This window comes from Xyrauchen texanus, chromosome 14 (assembly GCF_025860055.1).
Source record: "Xyrauchen texanus isolate HMW12.3.18 chromosome 14, RBS_HiC_50CHRs, whole genome shotgun sequence".
NCBI classification, from domain to species: Eukaryota; Metazoa; Chordata; class Actinopteri; order Cypriniformes; family Catostomidae; genus Xyrauchen; species Xyrauchen texanus.
Window position 1 is genome coordinate 10352184 of NC_068289.1, and position 21550 is coordinate 10373733.

Genomic DNA, 21550 nt, shown 5'->3' on the forward strand with positions numbered 1-21550 from the left:
GAGCTCACAGAGTTCCGGCTCAGAGATCTGCCGAGGGAGACATTTCTGAGATCATCCGATAAATATCATGTGTTACGTGAGGAGAGGAGTAAAGGAAGGCTTTCTTGGAAGAACCACAGCATTTTCTTGTTCCCAGACTTGCGAATTCAACAAGAGTGAAAAGTTATCGATACAAGGATTGCAAGAAACGTTTAAATCAACAGAAGGTCGCTTTTGCACTGACAAATTGAGAATAGATTCTAAGGATGGCCACAAAATATATACATGCCCACATCAAGCTATGTCCTTCAAAAAGTCAATAGAATGAGTAAGTCAATTTGTGATGCTCTCGATGCAGCCAAGTGGGCCTGACTCACTGAACATTTTCAGTTTGTTTTGTGGAATATGTCTGGCAAAAATTGGTATGATTAGGGCATTTGTTGCACTCATGTAACAGCCAAGAGGGCCTGACTCACTGAACATTCACTTGACTGTCCAAGGAAACAGAGTGCCTTTTTGTTACTTTTTGTGCTGGTTTCGCAAAGCGGCTGGAGTTTGTTATGTGGAATAACACACCTTCTGGACAGTTATGTGGAAGAATCAACACATTCTTTGTGCTTGTTTCGCCTATTCTCTAATGATGTCTTACACTTATCTGCATGTGCAAAAATGATGGAGTATTTGAAGTTGTTTCCGCTGTAATGACGAAAAAATCCAGCAGGACACGCCGGCGCATCCGTCGACCCCAGAGGGTTAACGGAGAGGCAGCACCAAAACAAAGTGTTTCTGAAAAAGGGTCAGAATATGGGGGAAATTATCATGTTTACAGACATGAGTGTTTTTTGTGCAAAAAACTTCACTAATATTATAAGTGAACCTCAAGGAACATATATAAATAATAAAAAAAGGCATGTCTTCACCTCTTTAATGTGCGTTCTTGCATGTTGTGGTAGTAACAAACCTCAGTACTCAGGTGGGCAATAGAGTTACCTTCAAATGACTGCGCCATTAAACCAGAGGTGCTATCATTCAGCTTGCTAGCTATAAGCATATCAACTTTAACTAACTTGCTCAGCAGTATTCTCCTCTAACTGATGCTCCACCATGAGAATAGTTGACCCGAAAGAGAAGACTCACTTTAAAAGAAGACTTTCTTGTGGTAACACTAAGAGTGAAATGCAAACTTGTGTTACTGAATTGCAGTCTTACACATTTAGAAAAAATAACGTATATAATCAAGCTAGAAATGTTTGCATTCATGTACTTGTATAGAGTATGTTTCAGGCCTTTGTGTAGCTGACTATATTGGATTTTTGAAGATTTCTGCACACTTTCATAGAGCCTCCGGAACTGTGGGAGTTTACAGTTATGTCATGGAACAATTCATAAACATGTCAGGGGTGATAAAAGTGTACAGGTTTGGCTGTGTTAAAGATAACCTCTCTGCCAGACTTCCTCATGCAGGCCAAACACTGATCTTAACCACCAAGCCTCAGGTGACACTTGCCAGAAACCCTGCAGTGAAAAGAGCCCTCTGAGCTAAAGCATGCACTTCCTTTCTCCTTCATCTGCCTTGCCCTAAATCACAATCACCCACTTTCTCTCCTGCTGTCTCTGTCTCTTTATGCTGTCCTATTTCTTTCCACCGCATCCCATTTCTCTCCTCTCATCCCTCACTCTCTCTGTCCCATCTCACGCCTGACAGCATGACAAATGCTACGTTAGACACTCTGCTGCCATGTGGCCTGTTTTGGATTAGGCGAGAGATTGTGCCGGAGATGTTTACACTGGCCATCAGTGCCGGTACTTCAGCAGACTGCAAGGTCAGGATGGAAGATAGAGACCTGTGCACATGGTCAATGGGGAGAGGTTGAGAGTGCCAGAGGTAATTTACAACAACAGCTCCTGAGGGACACGTTACTCACAGTCCAACATCCAACAAAAAACCCTAAGGTTAGAGACAGCGTAGATGAGAAAAACCTGGAGAAGCCTAAAAAGGATTGAGACATCAGTCTCAAAATAAAGTAGGGAATTGTCTTGAAGAGTTTAAAACAAATAATCCAAAACTGATTTGTAAAATTGAGAAGTCTGATTCTTTTTTAGCAGAAGGAGATTCTCTTCACATAGGGATGCACTGATTGTCATCGTAAATCTGTGAATCATAGTTATGAAGGTGCCTATTTTCAAGAGTCATTACGGTAGTAATTATGACTCACTGTAAAGTTACCCTGCATTTAAAACAAGTTAAATCCCTCCCAGAAGGACACTTCAAAGTGAGAACAATCATGATAGACATGCTGTAAGATTGTTTCAAATGGAATTTCCGATAAAAATGACTAAAAACGTGAGATCTCAGTAAACGTTATTACAGAACACCACACCTTTCAGCCTTCCAAAGCTCTCACAGTGGATGGTAAAGTCTTTGAAGGGAATAGGGCATAGGGATGAGCACTTCAAAATGAAATGTACACTTAAAGACAGAGGACAACAATACTGCAAACGGATGTAAAAATATGAGTGGCAACAGTCAGACAGTGTGTGAAGCGATAGAGATAGTTGCACTTTCCAACATGTGCAATCTCCAGGTGCTCTGAATTTCTAATCAGTCACTAATACCAATAATAACAGCAGTTACTTAAAACTTTCAATAACGGCACCACACCTTCAAGCAGTTGCCTTATAATTAGTCATTTGAGTTACAACAAAATTCCAAAGACTGTAAACAAATCATACACTAATGATTTCTCATGGGAGCAGTTTGGAAATTGTAGTGGATATATATCTTATTTTTGAACATATCTCAGCTGTGTGTGATGCTCTTATTTTGTTTACTGGTTGGCAATATGTCACAATAATTTTTGAAAGTGACAACAGAACTATATATAACTGTTTTTAATTCAACTAAATCTTAGAATTTCAAAATTTATGTAAATATAATGTCATTTTACAGTGTCAAAAGCAGCCTGCATTATTCCGGTCTCGCATACCCACAGTAAGAAGTTTCTCACTTCAGAAACGCATTAAAATAGCCTTGTGTTGCTGTCTTCTGGAGGACTTCCCATCAGCAGCAAAATGCTTTATTGCTACAAGGAAAATATTAATAAAAATATAGAGAACGAAATGAGGTAAGGTGAGGAATTATATGATATAATAACCTAACTATTTTTGTTATATTAATATTTCTTCGTGAATGAAAACATGCGGCAAACTGCAGTTTAGCTTTTTGCTTTGCCCTCTATTTCTGTTTTGAATCAAACTTTTGCATCAATGAAGGGTCGCTTTTACACTGAATTTCCTGGCCAAATTGAGAATAGATACTAAGGATGGCTTCAAAATATTTACATGCCCACAACAAGCAATGTCTTTCATTAAATCAATGGACTGAGGTAGTCATGGTGTGTTTATCACGTGCCTCCAAGTGAGCTGTCTCGCAGAACATACACTTGAACATCCGAGGAAGCTGGGCTTTTTTGTTTCTTTTTGTGCTGGTTCTGCCTGGCTGGAGTTTGTTTCAGTGTAAACCTGCAGTGAGTAAAAGTAGTTATTGTAATGGGACAGTTTGTCGCGTTGCTCGATTTCTGTGTACAATTTATCAAAAATGAAAAACAGATTTGTTTAGTCATGTTAAATAGTGGGCCAATGTGAATTTGATTTGTAAAAAATAGCAATAAAGTAATTCAGCTTAACTATTCTATGTTTGTTTTGGAGGTGTAGCCAACATAAAGAATATGGCATGAATAGCATATTTCAGGAATCACTGTCATTGTTATCGCGTTTGCTCTAATAAGACCCATTTGCCATACAGCTGGTATTAGTAGATTTAACATTTTCACGAATTGCACAAACTCTGATAGCAAACTAATGTTTTTAATTTCCAAAGTGCAACAACTGAGGCAAATGGCCTCGTATCCATCAGTGAAATCTGCTACTCTGAAGAACCACACGGCTGCTTTGTGACGCCAAAATTGAATCGATATTACTAATCGCAATTACAATATCAAGGGCAATAATCGACAATTAGGATTTTTGCTATAATCGTTATTATATTTGCTGGTTCCACTAACAGCTGAAATTTGTTTTGTGGAGGAACACACCTTCGATACAGTTTCTGTGTCAGTCTGCTCATATAATCCAATCAGAATGATAGAGTGATTTCACCTGACTAGTACTCGTTCACACTTTCCCAGGTGCTGCTGATATGATTAGTGAAATTATGTTAGCTGGTCATTTTGTGCTAGGGCCAAAAAACTGTGTAATTTGGGTTTTTGTGATAAAGTTCATTTCTGGCCAATTAAGCTTTTTGCAATTCTATAAAATGCATCTGATCACTCTGCACAATAATCTAGAAACAATGTGAATCAACACCGCAACAACTGAAGCAGAACATTTTGCAAAACACAAAATGTATGTCAATGCCAATACTTTTGGCCACGGCTGTAGATGTCCCCCTCTCTTATTTCAAGCAATTTGATAGCATAGTGAAGCCCTTCAATTGGAATGGTAAACATCCCATATTACATTTCAACATGTTACATAGGCTGATTGACAAAGGTGGGCCAGGCCTACCCAAGATTTTGTTTAATTATTATGCATTCGGTCTCAGACATTTGGCTCATTGGTCGCTTCCACCTGAGAGAGACACTATTGAACAGGAAGTCATTGCCCTTATATCGCCATTGCAAAGCATTTCTATCAAACTAACCGGAGAAGATAAGTCACACCCAATTATCTCACATTTGCACGTGGTTTGGACAAAAGTGTCCAGTGTGTTTAATTCGGACGTTTGTTTAAATGTTGCCTCAAGCATATATCTGAACCCTAAATTACATATTAATAAGTCCCCTTTCTGTAGGTCAGAGTGAATTGTGAGGGGGGTTACTACACTCGGTGACCTGTATGAGAGTGTAGTGTTGAGATCTTTTGAGAATTCAATAATTTTGAGGATTCATCATTTTAGTATTCACAGATCTCAGTGCTATGGGTATACAGCTGCGCCACCTGCCCTGTATTGTTTTGGGAGTAGCACACAACCCTCTAAAGTGGCAGAAACTTTGGGAGAGGTGATTACTGCTTTTGGAAATGGTCATGAGGCATCAGTGTATTACTCCCTGCTAATTCAGAGTTTTGGGGATGGAGCTTTAACTTCTATCAAGAGATTAGGGAGAAAGATTTGAACTTGGTAATGGAGGAAGGAGTATGGACTAGGATTCTAAAAAATGTCAAGTCTGCATCTTGAGATGCAAGGGTCCGCCTTATGTAATTTAAGATTTTACATAGATTATATAGGTTTGGTCTTAAAGACACACCCACCTGCTGGCGATGCCAATCAGAAGTTGGAGATTTTGTGTGACATTTTGGGCACTCAAATTTTACGTTGCCCCAGAATTGTATTTTGGGCGATGAGGTAGTCATAAATTTGGGGGACAAATATAGAAAAAATTGAGTTTTCTGACAAATTATTTTAAGGGGTTGGAAGTCGGATGGAGGGCCACCATTTCAAGAGTGGTGTGCGGAGATGGGGAGGGTGGCAGCTTTTGAGGAGATGGCAGGCAGAAGGCTGGAGTTTGGTGACTTGTTTTTCAGAAAGTGGGCTAGGTATTTGGCGGTTTTGGGGGACTCTCGGGAAGGGATGAGGAGAGAGAAATTTAGTTTAATTATTATGTTTATTATATATATAATTATTTCTTTTTTTGGTTTGTTTGCTTGTGTGTATTTTGTGACCACGGAGGTGTTTGTTCGGGTTAGGGTGGGTTTGGTGTTTGGGGAGGGATATTAGTAGGGGTTAAAAGTTAAATGATGATTCGGTGTGTTTTTCCTCTTTGAATCAATAAAACATTTTTAAATTACAAAAAAAAAAAAAAAACACTGAAATGAGATGACCGTATTTTTTCCAATTTGTCTAGCAAACATTATAATTCCCAGACACGTTGGATGGCAAAACGATTTCTTAGCAGGAACTCTGTGTGGCATAAACATATAACTGCTGCATATAAATTATAAAAGTGTGGCAAAGTGTACTTTAAAAATAAATATCGGTGATCAGATTAGTATTGGCGGATCACGGTTAAAATATTGTTGATTGGTATTGGCTTCAAATTTCTTAAATGGTGCACCACCATCACCAACACAATTTAAAATAATAGCAAAAACATCAAAACTATGAAATAACACAACTGGAAGTATGGGAATTATGTTCTATGTAGTTTTCTAACATGTTACCCAACCTACAGTTTTACCCCCAAACTTCAAAAAGTGATATGCCAAAAAAAGTTTCAACAACAGTCATATTTTCAGCTGTGCAGGATTGCATATAAACTGAGGAATGTGCTAGTAATTATTCAGGATTCCAACGATGTCACTTCCTCTCAAAATGAGAAGCTTTTCCAATTTTCACATCCCAACTATTTCCAACTGAAAAATGACTAGCAATTTTAGCGTTCTCCAACTTAATGTTAAATGTGAGTCAAATGAGTGATGAGAACTGTCTAATGGCTGCTCCAGTGTGACAAACTAATTAAAGTCTTTTAACTGTCTTTCTTGGGCTTTAACTCAAGCATATGGGTGCCAAATAACCAAAGAGCTGCATGTTTAAATGTGTGTGAGTATTTATTCACACACAAAGACACAACCTATCCCTCCCAACAGGAGCTGACATCTCATTAGAAAATATTTGTATAAATGTGAAACAACCAGAATGATTTTTGCAGTAATAAAACAGTGTCCCTTTATAAGAGAAGATCAATGAAGGGCTGCCTTTACTCTGTAAATACTGTGGTATTTATAGAGCCTTGTAGCAGTTGAGCAACACAACTAAAAGAATAGTTAATTAAACATTAAAATGATGTCATCATTTACTAACATTCCAAACCTGTGTGGTTGTCTTTCTACCATGGAACACAAAAGGAGTTGTTTTATAAAGAATGACCAAAATGTTGCTTTTCCATAAAATGATAGCTTACATTGACTACTGGCTATCAAGCTCCAATCTGAACATAAAAACATCATAAAAGATAACACATACAACTTGTATGCTATATTTAATATCTTATGAATACATAAAATAAGATATGTTTGTACATTTTTGAGCTTGACAGTCACTTATCACCACTGACTTTGAATATATTGAAAAGAACAGCTTGGAAATTCCACAAGACATCTATTGGATGTTGAAAAAAGGAAGAAAGTAAGTCATAGTATGGGACGAAATGACATAGTGTGTAAATGATGACAACATTTTTATTTTAGGTTTTACTAGTGTTTAAATACCTTCTTTAAGCTCTGGAGACTGGTTGCTTTGCTTCTTTCAAGCATACTGATATCACCTGTAGGTATGTTTTGAGGGATGGCTTGATTCTGTGATTTCCAATATGAACTATGGTATTTGTTTTTGGAGCTGCAAAGTGACTAGAAAGTGAGAACATCTACATTTTAAAAGGGTGCCTGAAAGCACAAAGATTGGGTCTTTAAAAATATGTTTGGATAAGCATGCAGCGAAGGGATAAATGTCACAAAACATGTCAAGAACATGTCTATAGAATGAGACCCCCCTCCCTCATTGCATATGATGGTAAATAAGTATATTTATTCTCATCACTGTGGTGCAAAAAATAATATCATATTCTTTAAACATTAGGCCTATACGTAGCAGTTTATATGTATATTAATCATTTAAAAAAATTATAGTATTACTTCAAAAGACAGATTAAACCACTTGAGTCATATGGATTACCCTTGAAAGTGTTTGAACACACTGACTTGTATTGCATGAATATTATCCTAGGCATGTAACCATACACAAATTTCAAGATACAATATGATACCCACAAAGAGAGGAACCTGACCTCTGGTTTTACGATATATGCAGCCTACATAATCCAATATTATTTAGCTGTTTGAGTAAAAACCGAACAGCACATTAACTTTTTTTTTTTGTCCTCTTCTCCATTTCACTTTGCATGTAAATTTTATCGCCTTTATTACCGGCTTTGAACATGTGCACAAGTGCTGTTTGCAAAGCTGTTTAAAAACTCAAAAGCAGATTATTATAAGTCTCACGCAACCGCAGGTTTCTTACGTTGACGGTTTTTTGAATGAGCTGTTTTTTTTTTTATATACTTTTTGATGACACATAACTTATGAGCAACTTGCTGTGCATGTCACGCTCAGTGTCAGCTGGGAGCGGCAGCTGTTAAACTTACGGTGTACTAAATATTGCGTGGACATGTTTTCAAGAGATTCACCCAAAAATATTATGCTGTGAAGCATTGTGCTTTGCAACTGAGAACAAAATAAACAACAAATAAATGAATGTATTATATTTCTATCATGTCTGCTAATACCAATATTAGTATTCATGACAAGTTGTACGGTTCAAGCCATAATAGTCAAGTATAGCCACAGTTCTTGCCTAAAAATTGGCTGAAATTTATATAGCCTCAGCGGAGGCCTGAGCTGCTGACTTTTAACTAAATACACTGCATCAACAGCACACTATAAAGTACTCAGGATGAGAGTATGTGGGGAATATGTGTGTCTACTCCCCGGCACACTCCAGATGACACTGCTGGTCTCAACAGACCTCTGGGCATGAGCTTATCAAAGCACACATCACTACTGCAAACATATTTGTGTTAAACAGTTCAAAGTGCCAAAACAACATCCTGTCAAATCAAATTTAAATGATCCATGAGTTCACATACACATCGACTCAACATGTAAACAGCCGCTTTTGGCCCAAAAAAGCCCACCAATAGCAAACATACAATTTCAAATTCTGGAAAGATACATATTTCTTTACTCTAAGGCAGAAACATTCTATGCAAGTGTGCAAATGCAGATGCAAGTACAAGCATGGTGCCACTGCACAAACATAAAAAGGAATTTGGTATATGCTGTTGTGATAAAAAAAAACTCACCAATCCTGACCACAATGCATGTGCACCTTTCATTCTAATCATTGCCACATGGGGAGCTATAGCGAGCATTAGCATAAACTGCAATAGCTTCAAGACAATCTTGAGCGTGTTAGTTAAGGTTCATGCCGTAAATGACATAGTTTGGCAAATTCTGGCAAAAGGAGACAGGTTTAAAAGGTATGAGCTTTATAATAAGTTGCTCTACAAGATTCTCTTCAAACTATTGCTCTGCCATGACTGCCATAGACGAGGGTGTTATTGCTTGCTATAGCTCCACTTAATGGTAATGCTGAAATCTTGTGCAGCGCTATGAATCAAGCTTGCTTAGCTAGAAGCATTATACTTCTGTGGAGTACGTTTCAGGCCTTGTGAAGCGAAACTATTTTAAATTCACTCCTCCCTGCTCTGCCCTAAACAGTCGGTGAGCAATCTTTTCAAAACGATGATATAAATGATTTTTTTTGCCTTTCTGCTTCGAGAATTAATTGGGGTAATAAAACAAACCTATAGAGCATAAAATAGAATTAGAGTTCTGCTCTCATTGCTGGATTTCACAGGTCATCATATAACTAAATGAAAGGTGGCTGATTGGATTGTAAAGACGTGTATTCTTCCTCTGTTCATGGATGGTTGAATGCTGAGCATTCATTTGGATTGGAGGAATAATCCACTTAGAGAGGCAGGTCGGGCCATACGCTGGGTATTTGGGGAAATACCAGGGTGTGTGTCTGTGTGCTTTCCCTGCTGAATAAAACCGTTTTAATCACCCTAATGTGGTTTGGTGTTCTTAGCTGGCCTCCCGGCCTGGCAAAGCTGTTGTTTATCTGGTCAACTACAATAGCTGAAAAGTGCCAAAAACCCCTTTAAAACCAGCAAAAGAGAACAACTTAACCAGCATTGTCAGGCTAAGCGGCCAGATGTCAAAGAGTAGTTTAATATGCTTTTATCAGCAAGGTTGAGTTGGGAGGCATTTTATTTATTTTTTATGACAAATCTTTGCAGGGATGAGTCTTGACAAAAACGCAATTTTAGAGTACAAAAGCATCAGCAAATGTCTGGATTAGTGTCAAGCTGTTGTTTCTGAGTCTTGTGTTTTTAAGACAGAATGTTGCGGAAAAAAAAGAAAAAAGAATACACACTATCCCCTTAAACTCGTGTGCATTTTTGGGCTGCCGCCCGCAATTTTTCACACTCAAATAAAAAAGCGCACCATTCACACATACTGTAAACTAACTGCCAAAAATTGGTCTCATTTTTCAGAGAACCCCCCAAATAATAAAAAAAGAGACACCAATTATTCATAAATAATATTGTATGTGTTAATAAATTATGATAAACTAAACTTTATAATCACGTAATTCTGGTTCCGGTTCTACATCACTTTGAAAAGTCTCATATTATTCTACTAGATGGCAGCAAGCACTAGATTTTTTGTTTTCTCAATCACATTCCATCATAATATACAGATCTGAAATGTAGGTGGCACTCTAACGCATTAAGCCCTCACATATATGCTCGTCCATTGACACAGATTCTAATTTTCAGTTCAAGCACCACCCTCATTGTTTCATTGAATTGATCTGCCTCTGAGTGGACTAAAAGCTCAATCTAAAGCAGAGATCCTAAAATTTTTTGATGATATATAAAATTTTTGCATCAACAGTAGAAAATATATTTTTCAGATTATTGTTTTGCATGCTTGTCCTTTTGGATGGCATATTTTGTTCTGGACATCTATGATATAACATTGGATTATTTAGCCAAGCAAGCTCACAGACAAGTACAAAATGGCTAATTTGATAGAAAACTCCCTTTTAAATCTAAAAGCAGATATAAAGTTTTGGCTGCTTGGGCTAGTAGCAGCAGTTATCGCAGAATAAAAGAGACATTTGTATTTGATGACTTACAGAAATCATATTTCACTTTATGATTCTTTGAACATCTTTCAAATTGTGGTATTAAGGCAACAAAATTAACTGTAGTCACATTCCTGAGAATGAAAAATGTTATTTGATACATGACTTGTCCATTTAAGTGCTATGTGAAGGTCTTTTGTTTTCAAACAAATATTTATACCCCATTACCTCTAGGGTGGGGCTAATTTTCAATGCGAATGTGTTTTATTTAGTTATTTACGTAACATAAATGCATAAGTGATAGATATCCCTGAAAAGGTCAGATTCTAAGCTTTCAAATTATACCTCACATGCCTGACTTATGTATACGAAGACTTTAAAGTTTTAACCATAATCTTTTTTGCGGTATAGATTAGGAAAAACTGAGTACGGTCCATAAAAACGCATGTGCATGGAACCTACTTTATTACGCGGCGGATAAGAATCTGCCGTTGCTGGTTCAAAACAAATGATGCATCCAAGCCTCCATTAGTAATTCAAAAAGTTCACTTCAGAAATAGTATCACAACTTGTGCTGTTTCTACCTAGTTATTGGATAAACAAGGATAGATGTGTATGTGTGTGTTTGAGAGAGTGAGAGAGACTGAGTGTGTGCAATACACTGTTACCACACCCAAGCAGAGATGCGGTCAGCTTTCTGGAGATCAGCTTTCTCAGTGGAAAAATAACATCCAAGTGGGGGTATTTCTCCCTATTTCGCAGTAGCCGGTGCGCAAGTTTCGTTCACTATAGAAACCGCAATGTCCTCCGCCATTTTAAACAGCACCCATTGTGTAATTAATCAGTCTGTTGTGTCTCTCAGCTGTGATGAGCCGTAATGCTGAAGTTGTTCATTTAAAGCGATTTAAAGCTATTTCCTAGCTTTAGTAATATTGTGTAGCGAGCGATCACGAAGAGCTGTTGTATGTAAACGGCTGAAGTTGATTCACTTCACCTCACTGGATCATATTACACACAAAAATTATCTTTTGCCACCACCTGCTGGTTAACATATGTAATGTTTTAAATGTATTATTGTTATTATTAAAAATTATTATTATTATTACTATTATTATTATTATATTATTATTATTATTATTAGTGTAACAAATTAAGCTAAAAATATTTCAGAATTTCCCAGCATTTGATATGTCCCCCCTTTTGCTTTAAGGAATGCATTAACTTGAACTGGCATGGGCTCTACAAGAGCAAGGCCTGGTGATCCATGTCAGCATGATTTTAAAATGTTCCAAAGAGCATCTTTTGTGATTCAATGGCTTGCAATATCTTTCAATTCGCATCATATAATTTATGAGTTTTATTATTTATTTATTTTTGTTTATTGCCAGTTTTAATTTGATTTTGAATACCAGATTTGATTGTGGGAGTAATGCATTGCTAATTCAGGCTTTTTAACCCCAAGCATCTACATCACTGAGTCTCTGGTTAATTTGTACATTAAAACGCACCTCAAGAACCATGAGATCTGATCCATTCGGTTACACTCCGTCTAGATGTTTTGAACACAAGAGCATATTCTGTATGTTTTGTGTGCTTGCTTAAGAGTTGCAAGCCCTAATGCTCACCACTTTCTTTTCCCGCACAAACTTTATTTGTGCATCTGTATACAGAGGTGTGTGTGATCTCCTTTCTTGACAAATGATCCAGATTCAGATGTATGTCAGACCCCATCGACGTGACAAACGGCATATTTACAAGCATGGAGAATGAAAGAGGAAAAGATCACTCATTTAACTGACATCTCCACCTTGATGTAGAGACACAGAAACTCGAGCACTTCCCAGAAATGTCTGGCTCACGAAGAAAAAAGCCACTTTATCAGCACACTGAACATTACAAGCCCCCGTGTCTATCTTTACAATGAAACCTAAAACACAACAGGCCAGATTTACAAGGAGACACAAAGACCTCACACTTAAGTACAAATATACACACAATTCCCTAGCTTATTTTACCAAAGGTTTCATTTCAGTGTGTAAACATGTTCTAAATCACACAAACTCTCTGACATTTGGATGAAATAGGAGTGTCTTTTCTGTACTGGAGGTGTGCATTACATCAAGCAGAGGTGAAACAAGCCCAGATAAAAAAAAAATATTATATAATATATACACTCACCTAAAGGATTATTAGGAACACCATACTAATACTGTGTTTGACCCCCTTTCACCTTCAGAACTGCCTTAATTCTATGTGGCATTGATTCAACAAGGTGTTGAAAGCATTCTTTAGAAATGTTGTCCCATATTGATAGGATAGCATCTTGCAGTTGATGGAGATTTGTGGGATGCACATCCAGGGCACGAAGCTCCCGTTCCACCACATCCCAAAGATGCTCTATTGGGTTGAGATCTGGTGACTGTGGGGCCCATTTTAGTACAGTGAACTCATTGTCATGTTCAAGAAACCAATTTGAAATGATTCAAGCTTTGTGACATGGTGCATTATCCTGCTGGAAGTAGCCATCAGAGGATGGGTACATGGTGGCCATAAAGGGATGGACATGGTCAGAAACAATGCTCAGGTAGGCCGTGGCATTTCAACGATGCCCAATTGGCACTAAGGGGCCTAAAGTGTGCCAAGAAAACATCCCCCACACCATTACACCACCACCAGCAGCCTGCACAGTGGTAACAAGGCATGATGGATCCATGTTCTCATTCTGTTTATGCCAAATTCTGACTCTACCATCTGAATGTCTCAACAGAAATCGAGACGCATCAGACCAGGCAACATTTTTCCAGTCTTCAACTGTCCAATTTTGGTGAGCTCTTGCAAATTGTAGCCTCTTTTTCCTATTTGTAGTGGAGATGAGTGGTACCCGGTGGGGTCTTCTGCTGTTGTAGCCCATCCGCCTCAAGGTTGTGCGTGTTGTGGCTTCACAAATGCTTTGCTGCATACCTCGGTTGTAACGAGTGGTTATTTCAGGCAAAGTTGCTCTTCTATCAGCTTGAATCAGTCGGCCCATTCTCCTCTGACCTCTAGCATCAACAAGGCATTTTCAGCCCACAGGACTGCCGCATACTGGATGTTTTTCCCTTTTCACACCATTCTTTGTAAACCCTAGAAATGGTTGTGCGTGAAAATCCCAGTAACTGAGCAGATTGTGAAATACTCAGACCGGCCCGTCTGGCACCAACAACCATGCCACGCTCAAAATTGCTTAAATCACCTTTCTTTCCCATTCTGACATTCAGTTTGGAGTCCAGGAGATTGTCTTGACCAGGACCACACCCCTAAATGCATTGAAGCAACTGCCATGTGATTGGTTGATTAGATAATTGCATTAATAAGAAATTGAACAGGTGTTCCTAATAATCCTTTAGGTGAGTGTGTGTGTGTGCATATATATATATGGGGGAAAAAAAGTCTCCTCAAGTCCTGATCTGTTTAAACTCTAATGTACTGCACAAAATAAATGGAAAAAAGCTATATATCAGAATAGAAAACATTCTTAATTCTCAGCAGCAATGATTTTCTCATTGTGAAATTTTCCAGGCAAATTTTATTAAAGGTATCAGATGAAAGGTTGGCTAAAAGAATAGTTGTTCACTGAAAAATGACTTAAATTGTGGGATATTTCTTAACAAAACCTATAATTTACTTTCAAATAACTTTGAATATGATGCACAAGCCACATGGGCTACTATTATACTACAATTCGTTAAATTGAGTCACTTTGTTTTGTAAAGATTTGTATAAAAAAGACAGACCGCTATATTCATAAAAAAATTCATCTTTGTGTTCCACATAAGAAAATAAACTATATGGGTTTGGAATGGCATGAGGGTGAGTAAATTGTGACAGAACTTTCATTTTTGGTTGAGCACTGTAAAAGTGATTAATTTCAAAGAGTGCTGTAACACAGGGAACTACGTACATTTGTTCACGGTCACATGAGTGAGTCAGAGCATTTCAAGCTTAAAAGAGGACTCAGCTGTACCATACAATATCATTTTTCATAGTGACAGTCTATTATTTCACTCACCATTAACTCAGAACCACACAAAGAGCTTTGATCACAAGTCTGTTTCTTTAATGCTGATACATTACTTTACCTTCTCTCTAAATACTTTGATTTGAAACACTTTGCACTTTTGGATACGTACTAGATTTGAGGACAGATGAGTTGACTTCGATTTCTCCTCCTTTGATTGGCTGGAAACAGGCAAGTTCAGAGTCATATGGTTCAGGACTGGACTGTCCTGTTAGGCTGCTCCCAGTCCCTGTTACATTCCCGGGACTCATGGTGCCCCTGTGCTGGGCCTCCTTTTCCTCGTACACAGCGATCAGCTGTAAGTAATACACATCGCACTCAGATTCAGAGCACCACACAACAGACATAATAAACCACAACAATAGACAGATGGTTAAGTATAAACACGCAGACAGAATCACCATCATTAGAGACAAATAACGTTACAATACAAAGAAACACTCGACTGACATAAAACAGATCTAAATTCTGACTGGATGAGATATGTTAGAAAAGTTGTAAAATAACCACCTGTGACCAAATATAAGATTAATTCTATATTAATGTGCCATGTTACTACAGGCAACCACAAACGGACTACAATTAGGCTCATGAATTATATTACTTAGCAGAATAATTGACTATGTATTACACAATATACAACGGTTAGTTCCGTCCCTTGAATCTGATTGGACGGAGACATTCCTTGAGCACTGATTGTCTGACACCATCAGCACTCTGACGCTTCACTGTGTCACACTCAGCTTGTGTTTGTCGTCCTAAACTTAAGTGTAAGAGCAGTGCATATGTGTTAAGAGCTAATGTAGGCTATGTGTCTCTTTTTACATCTATTTTCTTTTTTTTTACATTACATATGCTAGCCAGCAGGTGGTGGCAAAAGATAATTTTTGTGTGTAATATGAGCCAGTTAGTGATGTGAAGTGAATCTGTTAGTCATTGTTTACATAGAACAGCCCTCCGTGATCGCTTGTATTACTATTACATTACTTAAGCTAGGAAATACTTTAAACTAACAACTTCAGCATTAAGGCTCATCACAGCTGAGAGTCACAACAGACTGCTTGATTACACAACTCAAGGTGATTACCTCTTACCAGAGTTTCCACATTGGATACATACTGTTCAAAAATGGTGGAGGACATTGCGGGTTTCTATATGGAATGACTCCTAAGCACCGGCTACCGCGAAATAGAGAGGATTACCCCCGCTTGGATGCTATATTACCATGAGAAAGCTGACCTTCAGAAAGCTGACAGCATCTCTGCTTGGGTGTGGCAACAGGTGATCACACATGCTCCGTCTCTCTCTCTCTCTCTCTCTCTCTCTCTCTCTCTCACACACACACACACACACAAACACAAACACAAACACACACACACAGTCTATATTGATAATTGCGATCGATTTTAAAAACTATTAGCCAATTAATCAGTTATCTGACTTTTCCACCACCTTAGTTATTCTATTGGCAAAATCCACTATCAGTTCATCTCTAACCTAAATATTTGAATCATCCACCAAATTATCATTTACTCTGTGTATAATAACTTTACCTCAGTAAGATCAAAAACATGGCATTAAGCTAAATTAAAGGCTAAATCTAGCTATATTTCAGCTTACTATATTTCTATATGATTTTTTTATCAATTGATGGCATATAAAAAAAAGTCAGGACTAGTAACAGTGCAAAATAAACACAGCAAGATTAAGGAAACTGAAAGCTACATATTTTTTTACGACAGTCCTCTCCACATTGGATAATGAAGAATATGGTATTGTTTGGTACATTAGATAACAGTGTATCTAACATCATAATCAGCTGAAAACTACTTTAACATTTCTAAGGCAATCAAACAATAGGCAAGATACTGGTCTACATACCTTCTGGATCAGGATGCTATATAGGACATCTAAGGAGCCCAGCATGGCTAGTGTGTATGAGGTTTATCTCACTGTGCAATAACGCCCATTTACTTAACTCAGTTCTGTACATGTGTGAGGCCCACTGGCCTAATCAGCACTGTTATATACATCCACAGAGTCACTGACACTATATGTAGACTACTAGATTCACTGCTGTTCTAGGTGGCTCCATGTGTGTGCGCATTTGTAGGGCTGAATGCAATGAATGAATGCACAGTCAGGGACAGAAAGAAAAGTTTGCTGGTAAAACTTGAGGCTTCCTGTCTGAGAGAGACAGCAGGAGAGTAAACGTATAAATAAACAATTCACAGTGTGACATCCGGGGTAAAAATGGAGAGTGTAAGACTGAAAATGTGAAAGAGAGACAGAACCTGCGAAGAGCTACAGCGAGAGTTCTGGGGGGAAAATTAAGTTCCTATCATTTTGTTCATTCATCCATAAAATTGACAAATGATCAGAGAAAAAGAAGGGGAGATCATGAATGGCTAAATGACAAAAGTGACAAAATAATTGTACTTTATACATTTCATTTATTATCATCTCTCTCTCGCATTCATCTTCTCTGAACAGCTGCCATCATGGAAAACTGCATTCCAAAAAACCCGCAAAGAAGAATTGCAAACCAGATACTTGGAAAAGTGCAGTGGAACACCACTAGAGATCAGTTAGCTCTAACATCAAAATATTCTCTCTTTATACTATTGAGACCCAAATATCTCTGGCAATGTTTGGCTGATAACATGAAAAGTATTATATTTTATTTAAAAAATGTTTAGCAAATATTATGTCCTCTTATTTGATCTATATGGAATATTGAACAAATTGATTTTGGAATATCCACAGGCATATTCCTCTCTGTGTGTCATTTTATGGTATACAAGTTTGGCTGGCATAGGGCCCTATAAAATCTGTTTTAGTTTTCCCAAACTTTCAAAAAAAACATATGTCAAACTTATGTCAAAAAGCAAAAAAAAAAAAAAAAACCTGCCTTATCAAATACATTTTTAGAACTTTAATCAAATGAAAACTGAACAAATGCTTGTCAACATACTATTGCATTATTTTTTCAAATAATTTTTTTCATAAAAGATCCTCAGAGCAAAATCCAAAACACAGTATTAATGAAATCATTAATAAAACATTTTATTCAGAACAAAAGCACTCTTGCTTGTGAGATATTGCTTAAATATAATGTAATTATTATTATTAATTATTACTACTACTAAATTGAATATTACATTTTACTATATAGTTGTGATATATTTTTTCGCAATTTGTTCAATTTCACGTGTCTGGTTAAATTTATCTTTTAATTTGGTGGATATTTTTATTTTGAGTGTCTTTAAGTGTCTGTTTGACAGTAGCTTCTCACGTCCGGATAAATAGTTTGCTATATGGTTTTATGTGCTTATTAAAATGTGATTTAATTTTAAATAGATATAGCCTGCATGTGCTGCTCACTTTAAGGTTAATTAGTGCTCTGCTCTCTGTACTCTGCTTCACACAGAGAGCACATGATGCTAATGATCAGGTAATATTTAGCCTTGAAAGGGACCAGTTTGTTGTTTTTTCAGACAGTGTTTGAGCTGCCAGCATACATACATACATACACACACACATATACACATATTGCCCACCCTGCACTGTAATGGTCATTTAAGATGAAGAGTGAAATTCCTCACCAAAGACAAGGTTTTTAAAATGGTTTCCAAAACACTCTGTCTATCTACCTTTGTCGTACAAATGGATAGCATGCCCCAAACTCACACAATTGGCTAAGCAAATGTTGCTATCATGTGATGGTTGGGTTGCTCAAACATAGAGAGCAATGTTTTAATAGCAGCACACAGCCACAGTGTTTAAACATTTCAGGGAATCAACATAGAAAGTGCTTACTTAAAGTTGCCTCTGCATATCAAGCTGGGGTGGCAGAAAAAAAATTAACAGTTAAAAAATTGCATCACCTTTAAAGCATATATCTAAGCCTTTTTTATGGTAAGACATCAAGTAGGAATCTCTCACTCTCATCTCTAACTTTGAATGGAACACAGCATTACACACACTGCCCACAACGCAATCCACAACTCAACCAATACTTCCCCATCTATCCATCCATCACTGATTGCTATCATCTCTTTCCAAAGACAATTATTTTTTTTCCTGATTAGGTCTTCTGCTTTTACTAACAGATCTCACACACAATCACACACACTCTCTCACACACACACACACAGAGAGAGAGAGAGAGGAAGGGCTAGGGCGTGATCACTGTGGAAGGCTTTTGATTTATTCACAGAGGCAGGAGAAGAACGGAGCACGTCCTCCATACCAGAGGGAGGAGAAAGCATGGGGCTTTAGAAATGTCATCAATCTGTTCACCCTGGGAGGGATATGAAAAGAGAGAGAGAGCAGAAAAGAGAGCAAAGGGTCTAGCACTAATATTTATCTTTTCTGTGCTCTCTCTCTATTTGGCTCTATGTGATGTCTCATTTATTTCTAGCAGAATGTCAGCCCTCCTATAAAACTGTCTGGGCCAGCGTTTGAGGAGAAACTCATGTAAGAGGTGCCCATCTATGAGAGGAGACAAAATTCAATTCAGCTGCAACACAACCACCCACTACAACCATACACCAAATAAACACATCAAAATACCAAACACACATGTAAAACATGGGTGAAAGATAAATCCTAATTACTCATATAGAGTTTTTTTAACATGCATGTTTTGCATATACAGTACTGTGCAAAAGTTTTAGGCACTTGTGAAAAATGTTGCATAGTGAGGATGTCTTTAAAAAATAATTCCATGAATATTTTTTGCATATGCAAGGAGGCGTGAACTATCACAAATATTTATGTGATTCACACCTGAGGAGACAAAGACCCCTCCTCTGGGCCCATCAATGAGAAATGTGACAAAGAGAATGAATGTGAGGAGACTTAATGATCCAAATCAAGTTTTAAGTTAAAAGTAATCTGACTATATATTTTCTTTACATAAAGACTTTACTTAATTTTAGACCTATACTACCGTTAAAAGAAGTCTCTTCTGCTCACCAAGACTGCATTTATTTGAACCAAAATACATTAAAAACATTGTATGAACTAATTTTACAATTTAAAAGAACAGTTTTCTATTTGAATATATTGTAAAATGCAATTTGTGATCAAAGCTGAATTTTCAGCATCATTACTGCAGTCTTCAGTGTCACATGATCCTTCAGAAATAATTTAATAAGCTGATTTTCTAATATGGGCATATTTAAAGTGCATTTTACTCATTTACACCTGAACACATATTTGCGTTGATGATAACGAGGTAGCATAAACATGTTAAAATATAATCTAAACATTCATATTATTTTTATATCATATTACATATCATATTTATATTATACAGCATACAATGTAAATGCCTGCTTTAGCCGAAGCAGCATTTAAAATGTAACTAAAACTTGCTTATTAGGACATATTTCAAATGTCAATACTTCGTATCCTGTCTGGACACAGTCCCACAAGTAAAATATGTACGTTTATATAAAATAGCACGTCAGCTAATGAAAACGAATCGAATTGTATCCTCTACTGGATCAAATCTCTCTTCAAAATACAAATGTTCATCTGACTCCCGCTCTTCTTCGGAGGAAAATGTTAACTCATCCTTACATCCAGGAGTTTACAAACAAGCAGAAAAGTTGTGTTGTGTTGTGTTTACATCATATCAGTCGGGGGCGTGCCCGTACATCGCTTTGTTTCATACAGATTAGATTGCAGGAGAATATTTGTTTTAAATTTGAATTGTTTTATTTAAAAGTAGACATTTTAAGCTTTCTGTAGACATATGTTTCATGTTTGTGTGAAAAGTATTCGTGGAGTTTCAGTTCATTTTAGTGACGTTTTTCAGAAATATGCTCGTGAACACAGAGACTGCTGAAAGCTCACCCTATTTATTTTCTTTATTTAACAAAAGCACAAGATTTTGTTGTTATTGTGAGTGTACACAAAAAAAAGTAGACCCTTTATAGTCTCTAATGATGTCTTACACTTATCTGTATACCCAAAAATGACGGAGTATTTTAAGTTGTTTCTGCTGTACTGACGAAAATATTCAGCAGGATGCGCCGGCGTGTCAGTCGACCCCAGAGGGTTAAAACACCACCAATTCTCCTAGGTACACCTGGACACAGTTTTTCTTGGTTGTTGGCAGATAGGATGTTCCAAGCATTTTGGAGTATTCGCCACAGTTTTTCTATCTATTGCTTCTGTCCCTTCATGTCATGCCAGACTGACTTGATGTTCAGTGGGGGGCTCTGTGTGGGCCATGCCATCTGTTGCAGGGCTCCCTGTACTTGTATTCCATTATATTTGAAAGAATGTTTTGGAGTCTAACATTTATATTTTCTTTAGTGGTGTTTGTGGCAAGAATCACTTTTATTATTGCTCAAATTTCATCCAACACCATGAATGACACCTCAAATCGTGCTGTTTGCTGAGAGGTGTGCCTTTCCGATTTCTGGTTGGCAGACAATAAAAAAAATATATATATAAAAATCTAAATTAAAAAGGCAAAACAAAATCCATAATTATTGCTTACATTGAAGGAAGAACCAGAAAATCATAGAGATTTAGGTTGGGCTTTTTTGACTCAGACTCCTTAATACATTAGCAAATGTAGTTTTACTCTGAACTATATAGTCCCAATACAGTTTGCCTAAATTGAAAGAGAAAAAGTAATTCTGTTTCTTGGGATGTAACTGGATAAATTCTAAAATGAGGAAAGTGAGACTGGACTAGACGTAATCACAGCCACTAAGGCTACT

At 37.2% G+C, this 21550-nt stretch overlaps 1 protein-coding gene across 1 annotated transcript in view; it reads right to left on the minus strand.

Moving 5' to 3' along the window:
* The window catches only part of pard3bb (par-3 family cell polarity regulator beta b), a 463809-nt gene that overhangs the window by 340853 nt on the left and 101406 nt on the right, over positions 1-21550 (minus strand). The window contains exon 3 of the mRNA XM_052143015.1: positions 14920-15103. Within this exon, the coding sequence (XP_051998975.1) occupies positions 14920-15103 (184 nt within the window). The remainder of the gene's footprint in view (positions 1-14919; positions 15104-21550) is intronic.